The sequence below is a fragment of the Neomonachus schauinslandi genome, chromosome 1, assembly GCF_002201575.2.
Source record: "Neomonachus schauinslandi chromosome 1, ASM220157v2, whole genome shotgun sequence".
Lineage (NCBI taxonomy): Eukaryota > Metazoa > Chordata > Mammalia > Carnivora > Phocidae > Neomonachus > Neomonachus schauinslandi.
In genome coordinates, this window is record NC_058403.1 from 66,122,389 (window position 1) to 66,139,350 (window position 16,962).

Consider the following 16,962-nt stretch of genomic DNA (forward strand, 5'->3'; position numbering starts at 1 on the left):
GGTGGATGCCGCTTTACCTGGCCAGCCACTCCGACCGTCCATGGATAGCCAGGGAGTCGTACTTGACCATCTTTGCTCCCTGTCCACATCTTTCAGCAGGTCCTGCAGCTTTGCCTTCAATACCGACTTGGAATCTCTCTCGTTCTCAGAAGGTCCTCCTCTGCCAGCACCCTGGTCTCAGCCACTCACTTGGGACACTACAGTAGCCACGTGGCTGACCTCCCTGCCTCTACTCTAGCTACTACAGCGCAGCCGGAGTGATTCCGTACCAGTCAGTTATATTATGGGAACCGCCCCCCCTCGTCTCAGCCCTCCAAGATTTTCCTCTGGGTAAGTTAATAAAGGGAAATCTCACTAAAATGGAGCCGGGAGGCCAGAAGGGAGAGCTCACATGGCATACCCCTCCACGTCAATCACAGGAAAAATTGACAATTACCGACCTCCACAGAAGAATCCTCAATAGGAGAGTGTCACCAGTAACAAGCCCCAAGAAGAACTCGCTTACCCTAACTCAGCCAATGAGAAACTGCCATCACCCTGAACTTTTGCCTTTCCCCAATAGACTTTTGTTCAAAACAACCCCTCCTAACTTCCTCCTTCTTGTCCTCAGCTTTGTTGGACTAGCTGATAATTTTTGCAGTAGTTTGCTTGTCCGAAATTGCAATTCTCTGCTATTCCCATTTTGCTGGTAAAATAACTGACTTTTACTTTTAGCGTCAACATCCCCATCATCCTTAGGCCTCAGGTTACGTGTCACCTCCCCATAAATTCTCCCTGAGCTCCCACTCCTGGGCTAGGAGGCCCTCCTAATTTGTTCCAGATATTCCCTCCAAGAGCACTTACTCCACCGTATCCCCACAGCTTTGTTGAGCTCAATGAGGGCAGGAACTGTGTTTGTTGAATCCATCCCAGGCGCATGGCACATAGTAAATATTCCATAAAGAACTGGGAATGTACCATCCCCCCCTTTCTATATTTCTGGACATATAATATTAACAGATCAGGGAACAAAATGCAAAAGAAAAAAAAGCCAGATACAATTCTGATCATTGTTTGGGGCTTATCTGGGGACTTCTCTCTACATTGTAAAGAATCACAGTTTGCCAAGCCATTTTACTTTCTTGTAAAACGGTGCCCTGCAGCAAAAATGAAGTTGTCTTTGTGTTTGTGCGTGGTCAAAGATGTGACTTGAGGGGGCCAGTGGCACACAGTACCCGAGCTTAGGGACCCAAGTTTACAAAGGGCGCAGGACCAGTTGCTTGGAGTGGCGATGACCAATCAGCCTTCGCTGTGGGCCAGAGCTGAAGGTGAAGGACTGCGGGAGTCGACACACGGACTAGCTCGATCCTGGCACAGCTATTTACAGCCACAGGCAGAAACTAATGTCAGGGGAGGAGTTTTCTGGGAAATGAAACCGAAACCTAAAGGGACAAAGTTTGCCACAGTCGGGGTGGGTCGAACAGCGGGGACAGATCAGCGGAGCTGAGAATGGCTGCGCTCGGCTCCTTCCCACTGCTGGTCGAAGGGTCCTGGGGCCCCGACCCCCCGGAGAACTTGAGCACCAAGTTGCAGATGTACTTCCAGAGCGCGAGGAGATCCGGAGGCGGGGATTGTGAGGTCTGCCAGGAGCCCGGCACCCCGTCCCGCTTCCTGGTGTTCTTCCATCTAGAGGACGGTGAGGGGTGTAAGGGTGGGCGTGAGAGGGGACAACCGGGGTCTTCCCGCAGGGTAACTAGGAACCGGGGCGCACAGCGGGAGACCCCGCCCGGCTCCGGCAGCAGCCTTAAGGGAGGGAGGGCGCGGGGCTGCAGACCCGAAGAAGAGTGCGCGAGGGGCCATAAGCACTCCCAGGTGCTGCCTGGAGGTGGCGGCAGACCCGCGCAAGTGAGTTCTAAGGCTAAACTTGCAGCGCGGTGAAACGGAAAAGAGTAGTGATAGGCTGCTTCACTCACCTCCTTTTACAAGGCGACCTACTGTGTTAGGGGCGGAGTTGCTATTCCATTGCAGTTTTTTTCCTTCCTATTAAAGCAGCTGTTCTAGAACTCCAAAGATTGATGGGAGCACGATTTGAAGGGAAGAGAAAATTTCCAGGGAGAGCCACACATCTAAACTGATTCCTGAGGGCCAATTCCGTTCCTGACAGGCAGGATACTGGGGAGGACTATTCCGATGGGAGCACACTGCATGGACAGGTGCTGGGGGCAGGGAAGCACGGGGCATCCTCAGGCGACATGCAGAGCGCCCTCAGGGAGGTTTGGGTTGAGCGGTGACTCTATTAATCTCCGTGTACAAGCAAGATCTGCAGATGGGGGCTGAGAAATTTCAGAAGGCTAAGCCGGGGGGTGGGGGGTGTACCTATATTTTAAAAATCTTAGGCCTTCTGTCATTAAACCTCCTTCTTGTGAAGTGGTGGAGAGGAAATTAAGGCTAAGAGAAAGTTGGGTTGAGATGGTAGAGGACCTTGAATTACACCATAAAGACTATGAACTTTCCCCTAGGTAGGCAGAGGAGAGACATGTCCAAATATACTTTAAGGAGATAAATTTGGTTGAAAATAAGTACCTTGACTTCTGTTGGGAGAGACCCTGGAAATCACTTTTAGGAGATCCATGCAATGTTCTAGGTTGAGGACAACTGAGTCCTTGAAACATGAAAATCAGCGTGCACATGGAAGATATGTATTCGTGTACTATTCTGGATTTGGTAACTGAGGTCAATGCTCTGAGAGAGAGGGACGGAGAGGGAGAGCCCCCCTTTTCTTCAGTTATTTTTTAGGTGGGGAAAAAAAGGTGTTAAAGGAATGTGAGTTGTCAGTGGGATTTTCCTACAGGTCGTGAGATTCCCAGTGTTTCTGGGGTCACTTGGAGGAGGTATGAAAGTGTTGTCTAAAAGCACATTGGGTGTAAATATAGAAAGTTATTGGAGGGCTGCTTGCTGTTGATCAACACACAGAATCTTCGTTGAGGGTGCGCTGGTACCTCTTCCCTCAGTTTCAGGGTGGTCCTTGGACTGGGAGCAGGGGTGACATTCTGAGTTTATGTGGGTTGGGAGTTTTGAGCTCCCCTCAACCCTAACCCCAGGCAGTTGAGCGGCTGAGTTCTCCCCCCCACCCTTGCTGTTAGCTTTAGGAAAGAGAGGATAAGCACCCACCCAGTTATTATCTGCTGGGTCAAGACCAGGTCTGCAGTGAGAGGCCTGTGAGCTGCTGGTCCCGGAGCGTGCGCTTTTTCCTTTGGAATCTCATAGGAAAGGAAGTGGACAAGCACTGATTCTACCTTCCCGTCGCTGGATCTGAAGAAGCATTTGAGCCAGGGGAGAGGCAATGAGGCTTACCTGAGAGAAACTGGCATGCTCTAAGCAGAGATCTGGAACGGAAGAAATGAAACCCAGAGAGTAGAGGGGCTCCCCAGCAAAGTGTGTGTAGGGGGAGGCAGGTGGGGGACAGGAGACCTACTAGGCTCAGAGCCCTTAGGAAAACCAAGTACCGAGTTTTCCAAGGCCTCATTTCACTGAGGAATGCTCGGAAGGGCAGCTGTGCGATGTAAGCCATTTCCCCTGGACTTCATTTTCCTCAAGGAGTTTTACCACTTTGATTGCAACTGTCAACATCATAAGGGCCTGGCCCTTAGGGACACTTACCTCTTTAGAATCCTCTTAACCTCCCCAGTGGTTCTCAATCTGGGGCCACTGGCCTCTGCGTCTGACTTCGCAACAGACTAAACAGACCCAGTGCCTGCTGCCTCTTAGAGATTTAGGAACCCCGGGGGTGGGTGAGCGGGACTCTGTGTGCTTGACCAGCACTCCGGGGGGGCCCTGGTGTGCTAAACTTTGGGAAGCCCCGTTGTTTGTTGCCAACCCTGAATGAACAAAAAAGGGAGATGATTAGTAGAAAATACAAACAGCATAAAAATACCAACAGCGCAAAATACACTTTTGTGTCAATAACATCATTCTGTTCTAGCCCTGAACGCAGAAATGGTGGCAGTCTCCCCCACAGGCTTCCTTCCTTTCATCACGCAGCCCACCTCCCCTACCTCCGTCCCCAGGCTGCTCCAGCGGCCCCTCTTGTGGTACCCCCAGCACAGACAGCTCCAACTTAGTACAAATCGAAACCTTTTATGGGCAAAGGCCCTGGGGGCGGGGAAGAGGGGTGTGTGTGGCAGGAAGTGCCTATTCAGTTTCAGTTTCCTACCTGAGGAGCTATTGCCCCAGTAACAGGTTTCCAGAAATTTGCTAACAATGGTTGACCGCGCCCTCCCTCCCAGTGGTCCTGGTTGTCGGGCCCTGGTTCTTCTGCAGGGACTCCCCCCCCCCCCCCACCCCAGGAGGTGGCCTCACCGGGTGCGAGGCACCGTGTAGCACTACTTTCTTCACATGATTCATGTAGCAAGAATGAGCCCAACAGCACTGCTCTGTAGAAATTAGTGTATAGCTGGGACACCTGGGTGGTTCAGTCAGTTAAGCTTCTGCCTTTGGCTCAGGTCATGATCTCAGGGTCTTGGGATCGAGCCCTGCATCAGGGTCCTGGGATCAAGCCCCACATCAGGCTCCCTGCTCAGTGGGGAGCTTTCTTCTCCCTCTCTCTCTGCCCCTCCCCCTGCTCATGCTCTCTCTCTCTCTTTCTCAAATAAATAAATAAAATCTTTTAAAAAAAGAAGAAATTCGTGTATAGCAAACAGAAGTATTTGGAAGCTGTATCTTACTTTTATTTTTTAATTTTTAAAAATTTTTTTTAAATGTTTTTTTAATTTATTTATTCATGAGAGTCAGAGAGAGAGAGAGAGAGAGAGGCAGAGGCAGAGGGAGAAGCAGGCTCCCCACCTAGCAGGGAGCCCGATGCGGGATTCGATCCAGGACCCTGGGATCATGACCTGAGCTGAAGGCAGACGCCCAACCATCTGAGCCACCCAGGCGCCCCTGTATCTTACTTTTAAATAGTTCACTCAATTTCTGAGAAGTCCAGTGTAAATTAACTTATTAAGCCCTGTTTCAGATGTGTGCATTTATCATCCTTTCGGTCATAATTTGGCTTCTGATAATTTTCAGTCTGTTCGGGGTAAGGGAACCCATTTCCTCTTTAAGTAAAATTAAATGTCAGCGGTCTGAGGTTGGTGCAGAAGGGAGACTGTCCACATGGGGAAGGGTGGCTGGACATCAGGGTTTCAGCTCTTTTTCCTCCCAGATTCCCCTTGTGCTTGTGGCGGGTCACTTACTCCTATTGCTACTGTCTGCTCTCTCGAAATCCTCGTGCCCTGCATATTGTGCACAATCTCAGAACAGGCTTTTGCATTTAGATGCCTGGATAAGATTCTCCCAAAGTCTAGGGGATTGTAAAAGGAATGCATCACAGAAGCCCAAGACTCGAGACAACTTGGCTTACAAAAATTGACTTGTTCTCAGGCTTCAGGCTTCAGGGGTCATATGGGGTCCTCAGCCCTCCCGCTAGCTTAGGACAGCCCCTCAGGAGTCCACGTGAAAACATCTGCTATCTCATGAAGAGTGAAAGTAGAGTCTGGCGTTCTTTCTCATATTGTTTCTGGGGCCTGTTTCTGAGTTGGCATCCAGTGAAGGCCTCACACCTCCTGCCCTTTCGTGGATGATTGAGGTGGGAAAGCTATTCCAGCTCCTTCTTATGAAGGATTCCCTATATCCTTGGCCTTTCCACCCATCCACCCCGGCATGCAAGATAGTGGCCCAACATGCACGTCAGAGCCACGTCTGGGAGGAGTAGGGCACTCTCAGAGGTTCCCCTTCACCCTGACCTCTTTGCACCAGCTGACTATGTTGAGCACGCCTCCTCCTCTAAACTGGCTCCTTGCCGGTTCTCCATGGCCTGAGATGCACTGATTTTCCTTTTCTCTCTCTGGCTGCTCCGGCTTATAATTATAAACTTACACTTGCATAGCTCTTGTGGGTGTTACAAAATTCATTCACAGACACTGTTTCAAGGGAGGAAACAGACTCAAGAAGTTAAGATATTTTCTCAATGTCACTCATCTCGTTTTTGGCAGAGTTGGAATTTAAATCCAAGTCTTCGGACTCTTCTGTTCACTGTTCAGTTTTTTCACTACAACCCAGCTGTCTGCTGTGCTGATTCTTTTTTTCTTTTTAATTTCTCCCATCCCTTCTTTTCTACTCCTTTTACTATTGGATGTGAGGCTCTTATCATCACAGGTTAAGGAACTGAATGAAACAGCTTTTTCACTAGGCTCCTGGCCATTGTGCTCTTGGTCACTCAAATTGCCTTCCTAAAACACAGCTTTCATCGGGCCACGTCCCAGCACTCAGTCTTCGCTGGGTTCACCATGAGGCATACTTTGATTATTTCCCTTCACTTGTGGAATAAATATTGTTACCTTTCTTAGTGCCTCCTGAGCATTATGGACTATACTAAGTCCTTTATAATGTTTTTTAATTTAATCCATGTAACACCTATATAAGACAGTCTTCATTAATTACTTATTAATAGACAAGAAGACTGAGGCTTTGCAAGTAAGACTTATTAAGGAACATGCCCAGGGGTTAAAAAAAATAAGGGTAAAGATGGGATTGAAACCCAGGTGTACTTGCTAAACTTTTCTTCTTTTCACCATACAAGGACTTGCTTGGGAAACTGACTAAGCCGTTGATTGCAAATGATGAAGCCCTATGGAAATCATGGAATAATTTGGTGAATAAAGATTGCTTGACAGTTTCTTCTTTTTTTTTTTTTTTTCAGTTCGGCAAAAAGTTCTGGAGACAAAGAACCATGAGTTGCTATGGCCAGGAATAGGAGCATTCCAGTTAACTGTCCAGTTGCCCACAGCCCCAGATGAAGTCCAGGATGTCTTTGAGGGGGAAATTCCAACAAACGTAAGTCAAGGCGTGAGTAAAGGGAAGTAGGGTGTTCTGCCAAGCTGTGTGGGAAGAAAATCACAATATGGAGAATATAGTGGGATGAGAAGTATAAATCAAATTGGAATAGAAGGCACCTTACAGATGTGGAGGGAGTGAAAGCAGTCATGGGGAAGGTATGGAATAATGAAGGAGGAGGCGCTTTTTGTTTGATTTTAGACACTTTCTGAAAAGTCAGAATTTGCAGATTATAATGAGGCTGCTTTGAGATGTAAATTTTTGAGTTTGTTTGGGTGCTTTTAACCTGGAACTTGCTCAGTTTGTTTTATTTTTACATCATTTTGAGGGGACAGAGATCCATACTACCTGTGCTATCTCCTTGACTGTAAAATGGGACAATAATCCATTGGGTTGGTGGGTTGGTGGATCGTTGTGAGGATTAAATGAGACAATCTCTGTAAAGCACAAGGCACGGTGCTTGTTAATAGTAAACACTCAATAAACATTAAATGGGGGAAAGATTTAGGTGTTACCCACACCGCAAGCACTTGGTGTTAATTGGGTTTTAGTAATTTGTGACTCATTTTTAGCAGTGATTCTTGTGCTAAGTGGATATGTCATTACACGTGAGGTGCATTCAACAGCGTAAGTGCCAGAGCTTTTTATTATTGTTTCTATTGGCCCGATGTCTCCGGTCCAGTCCCAGGGACAGTTTCTCAATGTAAAGAAATTATTAGTCATTTCTTGATGCTACTCTATCGTTTATTGGATTTCAGGAATTGAAGATCAAAGAACATGTCAAAGAACCAGGTAAGGGCAAAGAACTGAGATGGCTGACCTTCGCCAGTGGGTTTGCTTTCATTAAGGATGGCACTTGCAGGGCTCATCCTTCTCTTCTTGACTTCACAAAGCAGGGTGTGCTTAGCTTAGAGATGCCATCTGCTTACTCGCAGCCAGCTGTGCTGAGGGTGAGCACGGGGGGGAGGCCCCTGAGATCTTAGGGCTCAGGTCAGAAGGATGGGAACAGATCTCTCTGTGGGGACTGGGAGACACCTTGCAATTGAAAGGAGGCGAAGAGGTGCCTGGGAGATGGTGATAAACTGACCTGTAGAGCCCGCCTGTGCCCAACTGCCATCGAGAAGCAAGGACACGAAGTGTCAGTGTGTGTCCTGTGTGGCTAAGTCAGTTTCCGAGCACTGGGTCTGGAGGGCGCTGTCCTCTGGGGCCACAACAGGACGGTGGACAAGAGCTTCTACGTGCTGGGTGCGGGATGTGGGTGCAGCACCCCCAGAGCTCTTCTTATCCCTTCTGCTGTAGGAAACAGCCGCCACCTCATAACCCTTGTGGACTCTGCAGCTTTCCTAGTGTCTGGGTGTTGGCCTGCCGTACCAGCTGCCACTTACTGAAGAGGCAGCTCGTTTTCCTGGCCAAGCATGCTCTTATAAAGGGGAGAGATGTCGACCTGTGCTGAATGGCTGGACAAGAGAGATAAAGTGATACGTTTATCCAGATCTTAGGGAAAAGGAATTCCGAAAAAAATGTGTAAATTATTATCCTCTAAAACTGACACTGTTTTGAGAACATGTTTCCATTTTTGCAACTTTCTCTTTTGAAAATGGCAGTAGGCTGAGAGCTGCCTTTACTTGGCAAACCGACTGGAGAGGGATGTATGGATTGTTTTTACCTAACATGGAGGCACTATTCAGCCGTAGAATCTAGGATTCAAGGTTTTCTTAAGAAGCTCATGATTCGGGACGCCTGGGTGTCTCAGTCGGTTAAGCGTCTGCCTTCAGCTCAGGTCATGATCCCAGCATCCTGGGGTCGAGTCCTGTATCGGGCTCCTTGCTCAGAGGGGAGCCTGCTTCTGCCTCTGCCTGCAGCTCCCCTTGCTTGTGCTCTCTCTCTCTCCCTCTCTGACAAATAAATACATCTAGGGAAAAAAAAAAAAAAAGCTCATGATTGTTATGTGATAGGAATCTTTTGTCTGTTTAGAGTAATTACTGCTTTCTATTCTTCAGATATGAAACAGGCTCAAGTAACTTCCAGTGTTCATTGGGACTCCCTAAATCCTTATCTATTTTTGGAAAATGCCTTATGTGCTGTACCCTCAAGCTCAATTTTAGACCGGGAAGTGGTTTTATATTGGTACATTTATATCTGTACCATTTCCTGGGTCTAGACTTTAATCAAGTCTGTGTTTCTTATGATTTCATAGATTTTACCCTACTCTGTCTTAACTGATTTGTCAGCACTGTTTCAGATTTGCTTACAACACCAAGGGTATTCTCAGGAAGAGCTGTCCAGTCCCACTCCACCAGTGGATTTTTCATTGTCCTGGAGACTTTAGACTCGTTTGCTGACCTGTTTTTACATGACCCAGACTCTAATGATAGTAAGCAGCCAGAAGTTGGGCCGTCTTTAACGAAGTACTGAACTGACCCCTTTAAGAGACATAAGAGGAGGTCCCTTGTCGAGTGGTTGCTCCACACTGAATCCTGACAGTGACCCTAAGGCTAGGACTTTTGAAATTCATTAGAATGGTGTAGACAGTCTTCAGAACCGAGCAAAATCAGGGTGGAGGGTAGTTCCCTAATAGGTTCCACATTTCAGGGATGAGGAGAACAGAGAATACTGCACACTGAGCGCACTGGGCATGCGCCAAACCCTGGGCATGAAGTTGAAGACGGATAAGCAGTTGACAGAGGAAGAATAGGTCAGTCAAGCCACACACCAACACCAGAGGATGTGGGCACTGAGCTAATGTCCTGTTCCAGGCTAAGCTGAATTGGGCTGGGTCTGCAAGGTGGAAACCAGCAATTGGAAGAACCTGTACAAGAGAGACATGCAAGAGCAGAGAGATACCGGTCACTTGTGCTCAGGAAATTCTGGCTTTTTCTTTTTTTTTTTAAAGATTTTTTAAATTTATTTATTTGAGACAGAGAGAATGAGAGAGAGAGAGCACATGAGAGGGGGGAGGGTCAGAGGGAGAAGCAGACTCCCTGCCGAGCAGGGAGCCCGATGCGGGACTCGATCCCGGGACTCCAGGATCATGACCTGAGCCGAAGTCAGTCGCTTAACCAACTGAGCCACCCAGGCGCCCAGGAAATTCTGGCTTTTTCAACTCTATATTTCCAGCCTGGACTCTCTTCTAAATTCCAGACCTCGTGTCCGACCTTCCCGTTGGAAAATATGTTAAAGCCACCATGTCAAAGCCACCTGTGTCTTCTTCCTCACACCAGTACCCTTTCTGTCTGCCTTATTTCTCTTGAAGTACTCAACCAGTCTGCCCATCACCTACTGGAAACTTCAGTCATCTCTCTTCTTTAAGCCTTCATGTATGTTAGTCACAGAGACTTAATACTTTTTTTTTTTTTTTTTTTTAAGATTTCCTCATCTGTCCCTCCCTCATGCCAGGCTGCCATTATTACCTCACAAATCCAGCATGGCAGGAGCACCCTGCTTGGTCTCTCTGTATCTGATGTCCTTTTCCTTAAATCTGACCGGCGCTTTTACTATTGCTAAATGTCCTGTCCTCCTTATCACAGAAACCTTCCACGACTCACCCTTACTACCGACTGCAGGATAAAGTCCACACCACGTTCCTGATGAAGCCAACTTTTCTGGCCTAATTTCTTACATCTACACCTAAGTGCTCCTTGAGCCTCATCAGTCAGACCACCATTTCCTAAGTAGTTTGGCGCAGTCATGGCACTCTGCCTGTACTTCTGTGGGCCCCAACCCCCAATATCCCACTTCTCTCTATCTAAACTCTAGAGAGCTTTCAAGATCCACTCAGCTTCCCCTTTTCCTGAAGCCTTTCCGAAGCAGCCCAGTCGCCTCTGTGTCTCTCGGGCTCCTGGCTGGATTATTGATGCCCTTTATTTGGCAGTCAACAAAGCCTCTCTTGTGACGAAGCTTCTAATAGTCATACGGTTATAAAACCATGTGGCTGGAAAGGCTCTTACCATTCAGTTCATCCAGGACTCCTTTGTAAAGAGACTTGCCTGAGGTCACATGGCTAAAGAGTGGCAGAGTCAGGGGTTGAACTCAGACAACCTCACCCCCAGCTCAGCGGTCCTTCTGCTTTGTCACACCTATCTCATTGAATGCTCTGGTATTATTGAATCCTTAAGCTATTTTTTATTTGGCGTGAGTGTGTGGTGTTACATTCCACACGTAACAGGAGTATGTGTTAGGATCACCTAACTGCTGTAACAAACGACCCCCCAAATCATAGGTCAGTGCCGTCAGCAGCTGGGGAAGGAGGCAGGCTAGACTGCTTCAGGAATCCCAGGTTCCTTCCATCTTTTGACAAGATTACTTTTGATACGTGGCCTCCAAAGTCACTGCAAAGGAGAATGGAAATTCACATAAAGGAGATTTGTACTTGCCAGGCGTGGAAGTGCAATTCACACTTTCACCCCTATTCCATTAGCCACATGAACTTGGCTGTGGGAAGTCTGGGAAACGTTGCCCAGAAAGAAAACAAAATGGATTTGTTGAGCACGAAGCATTTTACTCTGCCGTGATAAACATTTACAAATGTCAGTTCCTTTTGTCATTTGTCTTGTATACCTCCATTAGAAAACCTGTAAGTTCCTTATCTGATGTTTTCTCTATGCACCCCTCTCCACACCTCCAGTGCCTTGAACATAATAAGGGCCCCAGCTGAACAGTCATTCACAGAATGTCTAAAGATTATATCATATGCATCATGCTGCACTGGGCAAGTATAGAGTGGGACTGACCTGATGCATAGATGGAACTCACGTAGGGCCAAAAATGGAGAGGAACAAGCTGGCTGGGAGGATTGCTGTTCGGTGAGCTTGATGTATACATACAGCTCTCCAGGCCATTTTACTTTCTCTGTGTGTTCCTTAGTCATTCAACGAGTATCCTTTATCTTCAGTGATGAAAACGTATTACTTTTCAGAGCATCATATGTTACATGTCATCAGATATTCTTGCTTTCCTCCAGTGGCCCAAGCAGTAAATCTCTGATTCAGCACTCTTGAGCCTCAAGTATATACTAGGTGCCAGCAATACAAGGATGAATAAACATGTCCCTTGCTTTTGAGAAGCTGAATTCAGTAACTGTATAAGGTGCTTGATGGAAGCATATGTCAAAGGCTATGAAAGACAGGTTCCTCAAAGAGACAAGGCAGAAAAGGGCACACTAAAAATCAAACTTAACAATGATAGTTAAATGTTACATTTTATTTTTAACTAAATTAAGCAAAAAGCCTTCTCAGATCTTTTTTTATTTGGCTTAGCCAAGAGATTGAAAAGGAAAGAGGACAGTGTCTTATGATAATTTGCTAAGACCATGATAGACAAATGTAACATCTTGTACCTCTTTTGTCCTTCTAAAATCAGATGTGTCAGAAGAACTGGATACAAAACTTACTCCCAGTAGAAGATCAGAGAAAATGGAAGATACCTCAGAAGAGTGTGAAAATACAGCCTCTTCGGTTGCATTTGAAAATCTCAAGACAAATGTAACTGATATAATGTTAATCTTGATAGTGGAGAATATAACTGGCCTGTCCAATGATGCTTTTCAAGTGGAAGTATTACGAGATTTTGACGTTGCTGTAGTTACCTTTCTAACACATGTGGGTAAGATCAAATGATACTGCATTTGCCAATCTTCTTTGTGCCCCACTTTGGGATTTGAGACACCCAGCTAATGGAATGACTCTGAAAGCTTGACTTTTTCTCGTAGCTAGTAAGAAAGGACTTCAGGATAATATAGATGCTTTTTTATTTTGAAAGAGAAGCAAATTTGTTTTAAAACGAAATTGGTATGTTCAGTAAATCAGACTTCATTGTATGAGGGGGTGTGTGTGTGTGTGAGAGAGACAGAGAGACAGAGAGACAGAGAGAGAGAGATAACACACCCAAATAGAAATCTAAAGTCTAAGGTTATAAAAGTGATTCCAAGCAGAAAATTCAGCATCTTTACATGCGTTATCTCACTGGGAGAAGTAAATACTGATCTGTGTTACCAAACTGGACTTATTGGAATGTAGTAATGTTGATAATAGCAGACACTCATATAGAGATACTGTAAGTCAGGTACTATGCTAAGCTCATTACATGTGTTAATTCATTTGTTCCTTTTAACAACCTTTTGAGATCATTGTTTTTCCTCCTCATTTTACAGTTGAGGAGACGAAGAGGTGCAGAGATGCTAATAAATTCTTGGATTTGAACCCCGTGGCCCACCTCTACACAGCCTCTTCTCTTATGTCCTTTACCATGCATTTCCTTAGTACTTTCATGGTCATCCCACATGCAGGAGAGGAAGTGCATGGGATGCAGGAAATGAGTGCTCTTCAAGGTCCGTGTGAGGAGTCATGTCCAGAAGGACCAGGCAGTTTTCCAATCCGAGCCCTCACTGTTCCATGGCCATGGCAGGAGGATGGTCATGAAGTCAAAATTCGAGCTCCACCATTTGACTAATTATCAGAGCTTGTCCAGGTTACTCCCCTCTGTACTTGACTTCTCTCCTCCATAGACTAGAGGAAAAAATACCTACCTGATACAGCTTTTAAGAGGATTAAATGAGACAGTGTGTGCAAAGCTGCTCTTAATATAGTCCCTGATGCGTAGTAAGGACTCAGTGAAGGGAGCTATTCTCATGTCAGTTTTATAATTATTTCTTAAAAAGGAAGAACTGAGTGGACTTGCTTTTGTTCATTAATCAAAAATCTTGAATACCTACTATGTGCCAGGCACTTGTTTAGGTGCTGTGGGTACAGAGATGAATAATTCTTGGTTCCTGATCTTGAGGAACTCCTATGGAGTTGGAGACCCATATGTAAATGAAAAATGAAGATGCGAGAGAAGCTGCCTCCCTCCGCTGTGAACGGCAGGCTCTGGGGAATGGGAGGAAAGGGGATCCAAACAAGGTGGCTTGGTTTTGCCTTGCTTACTCCCTTCTATGAAGTTTCTACTCCACTGGTCCCAGTCTCCCAGGTCCCCAATACACTGTTATTTCCTGCCACTGCTCTTCTCTCTGCGGGAAACGTTTCCTCCCCTAATCTATAAGCTAAACTCTGCTCTGTCCTTCAAAACTCAGATCAGCAACCACTTACTCTGACAATCCTTGTGGGATTCCCAGTATTTGTCTTCCTGCATCATCTGATCCCACAATAGGCCATTTGTGTGCTTTCAAGACCCGCCTCCCCACTCCTGGATGGTGAATTTTCTTTTTTCTATTTTTTTAAAAGATTTTATTTATTTATTTGACAGAGAGAGAGACAGCGAGAGAGGGAACACAAGCAGGGGGAGTGGGAGAGGGAGAAGCAGGCTTCCCGCGGAGCAGGGAGCCCGATGCGGGGCTCGATCCCAGGACCCTGGGATCATGACCTGAGCCGAAGGCAGGCGCTTAACGACTGAGCCACCCAGGCGCCCCTAGATGGTGAATTTTCAAGGACTTGTTATATTCATCTCTCTATCTCCAGATCCTAGCACAGTGCCTGGCACATCATGAGCCCACCGTCGATATTTATTAATTTGAATGAGATAATCAGGCTGAGTCTTGAAGGAGGGATAGGACAGGATTAAAAAAAAAATCGGAGAAGGGCATTTCAGGTACAGGTAACTATATATAGTGAGGCAAAAGAGAATAGGGTTTTCAAAATAATGACTAGTTTTTGTGGCAACAGGGAAAATAAAATGAATGGCAGAGAATAACCAGAGGTGATGTTTAGAAATTAGTTTGGAGTCAAATAGCCAACCAAGGGCATTTTAAGCCTAGCTAAGGAGCGTGAACTGATGTCTGCGGGTAATGGGGAGCCATTGTAGGACTTGAGAAAGGAGGGGAGTGAGGAGATTTGTACTGTAGACAGAGCACTCGGGTAGGACGTCAAGGGGGGTTGGAGAGAGCTGTGCCTGCAATCAGGAACACAGCCCCATGGCAGTACACCAGGTAAAACGTTCACATGTATGTTACTGCTCAGAGACCGGGAGTTGTAAGAACGTAAATTCTCATATAGAAATGAAAATCTTGGGGTGCCTGGGTGGCTCAGTGGGTTAAGTGTCTGCCTTCGGCTTGTGTCATGGTCCCAGGGTCCTGGGATGGAGCCCCACATCGGGCTCCCTGCTCGGCGGAGCCTGCTTCTCCCGCTCCTCCCTGCTTATGCTCTCTCTGTCCATATCTGTCTCTCTCTCTCAAATAAATAAAATCTTAAAAAAAAAAAAAAAGAAATGAAAATCTTGCCTCTAAAAATTGAGTGCTTAGCTATCTCCTTTATCTCAATTAATATTCAGTTTCTTTTGTATAACATAAAGGTATGATCATAATTTTCTAATGGATGGATGGATTAATTGATTGATTTTGATTTGTAGATGCTGTGACATTTGTTAATGATTGTCCCAGGCACCACTCAGTGAAACAACTCCAGCTTTCTCCAAGACTTCTGGAAGTGACGAAAACAATCAGGGTTGAAAACCTGCCACCTGGTGTTGATGACTATAATCTGAAATGCTTATTTGAAAATCCTCAAAATGGAGGAGGAAGAATTGCCAGTATTGAGTGTTTGCCTGAAGAGAATTCGGCTCTGATTGAGTTTTTTGACAAAAAAGGTAATATCTATGAGCCTGATTTTGTGAACCTACCTGACATGATCTAAACCCTTTTAGCAGATCTTATCAGTTATCAGTTGAGTTCTGATGCATTTTATTTTTTATTCATAAATTTCACTGGAAATCCATTAGTAATCCTGCTCATCTGGGATATGATCATTAATGAGTCCAGTGATTTAAACTTTAGAGAAGCAGGGCCGAGTTTTGAAAGATATAAGGAGATTCTCTCATGAGTCTCTACCTATAGTGAAAAATCCATAATTCTTAGACTCTTTGAAATACTGTATTAAAAAAAAGATGATCTGTGTTTTAGCTGTCTACTTGGTAGAAATTCTCAAGTTCATCCCAACAAGGCTAGGTAAAGAAATCCTCAGAAACACATACACTTCCTGTGAAGTATCACTACTTCCCCCTTTCACGTGTCAGTCTCATCATTCAGAAATTCATAGGGGTGGTTAATGGCATCCAGTGGATGCCTGCTGGATTGTTCTTTGCAGCAACCCCGTGAAAACCATGTTCAGCTGAACCTCAGGGAAACACCTCTAAGGGTTTCGTAGATATTAGATTGCCAGTTCTCGGAGGCATGTACAGTCAGCTTGGAGATTCCACTTGATGTTCAGAGGTGAAGGTGGAGGCGTGGGAATTAGGGGGCCAGCCTTCTTAGGGAGAGAAGGAACAGTGGGTTTGGGACTAACAGGGGGAGCATGAGACACGATCACATGGTATTCCACCCATCGAAGATAAACTGCTCCGTGGGGGATCCGTGGAGGAAATTCCCTTTGGCTTTGAGGAGCTGCGGAAACTGGGGTGAAGATACGCTTTGGATTAAAATGGAATGAAAGTCCTAGTGTTCCTTGAGCAGGGGGACAAAAGAGGAGCTTCTGTCACAATTTCTTTCAATCTCCCCGAGCCTGGGACTGGGCCCAGGGGAGAGAGAGCTCCATAAAGCTGCCTACTCTAGAAGTGAGCCTCCCGTTTATGGTGGGGCTTCGAACCTCTTGAAGGCCTGGGGCAGTTGGGTGTGTCCTCAGAGTGTCTACATTACACTTGTATGACTATTTAATTAGGGTTGTTTTATGCAGAGCCATGTCTGGGAGCAGTAGGGCACTCTCAAAGCTCCCCTTCATCCTGACCTCTTTGTACCATCTGATTATGTTGACCATGCCTCCTCGTCTAAACTCACGAACTCTCTGTTCTCCGTGGTCTGAGATATACCGATTTTCCCTTTCTTTCTGTGGCCGCTCCTTCTTATAATCATGACTTACATTTGCATAGCTCTGCAGGGTGCTGCAAAGTGCATTCGCAGCTTTGTGGGCATTGTTATTACTGTAATCCCTGTTTTACAAATGAGAAAACAGGCACAGAAAGGTCAAATAACTTGACTAAGTTTACACAGCTAGTGTAGTGACAGAGCCAGGATTTGAACCTGGCTAGTCTGGCCCTTAATCTGTGCTCTTAAGGTCTCCATTCTTTGGCAATCACCTGTTCACCTATAACATTAATTTTGCTTGGGGCACCTGGGTGGCTCAGTCGGTT

General features: G+C 46.0%; 1 protein-coding gene across 1 annotated transcript in view; it reads left to right on the forward strand.

Annotated features, from left to right (window-relative positions):
* The first annotated feature begins 1,488 nt into the window (after nucleotides 1-1,488).
* Nucleotides 1,489-16,962, forward strand: part of PARP14 (poly(ADP-ribose) polymerase family member 14) — a 40,822-nt gene continuing 25,348 nt past the window's right edge. Inside the window, exons 1-5 of the mRNA XM_044914305.1 lie at nucleotides 1,489-1,675; nucleotides 6,719-6,852; nucleotides 7,611-7,644; nucleotides 12,211-12,453; nucleotides 15,190-15,426. Coding sequence (XP_044770240.1) covers nucleotides 1,489-1,675; nucleotides 6,719-6,852; nucleotides 7,611-7,644; nucleotides 12,211-12,453; nucleotides 15,190-15,426 — 835 coding nt within the window. The remainder of the gene's footprint in view (nucleotides 1,676-6,718; nucleotides 6,853-7,610; nucleotides 7,645-12,210; nucleotides 12,454-15,189; nucleotides 15,427-16,962) is intronic.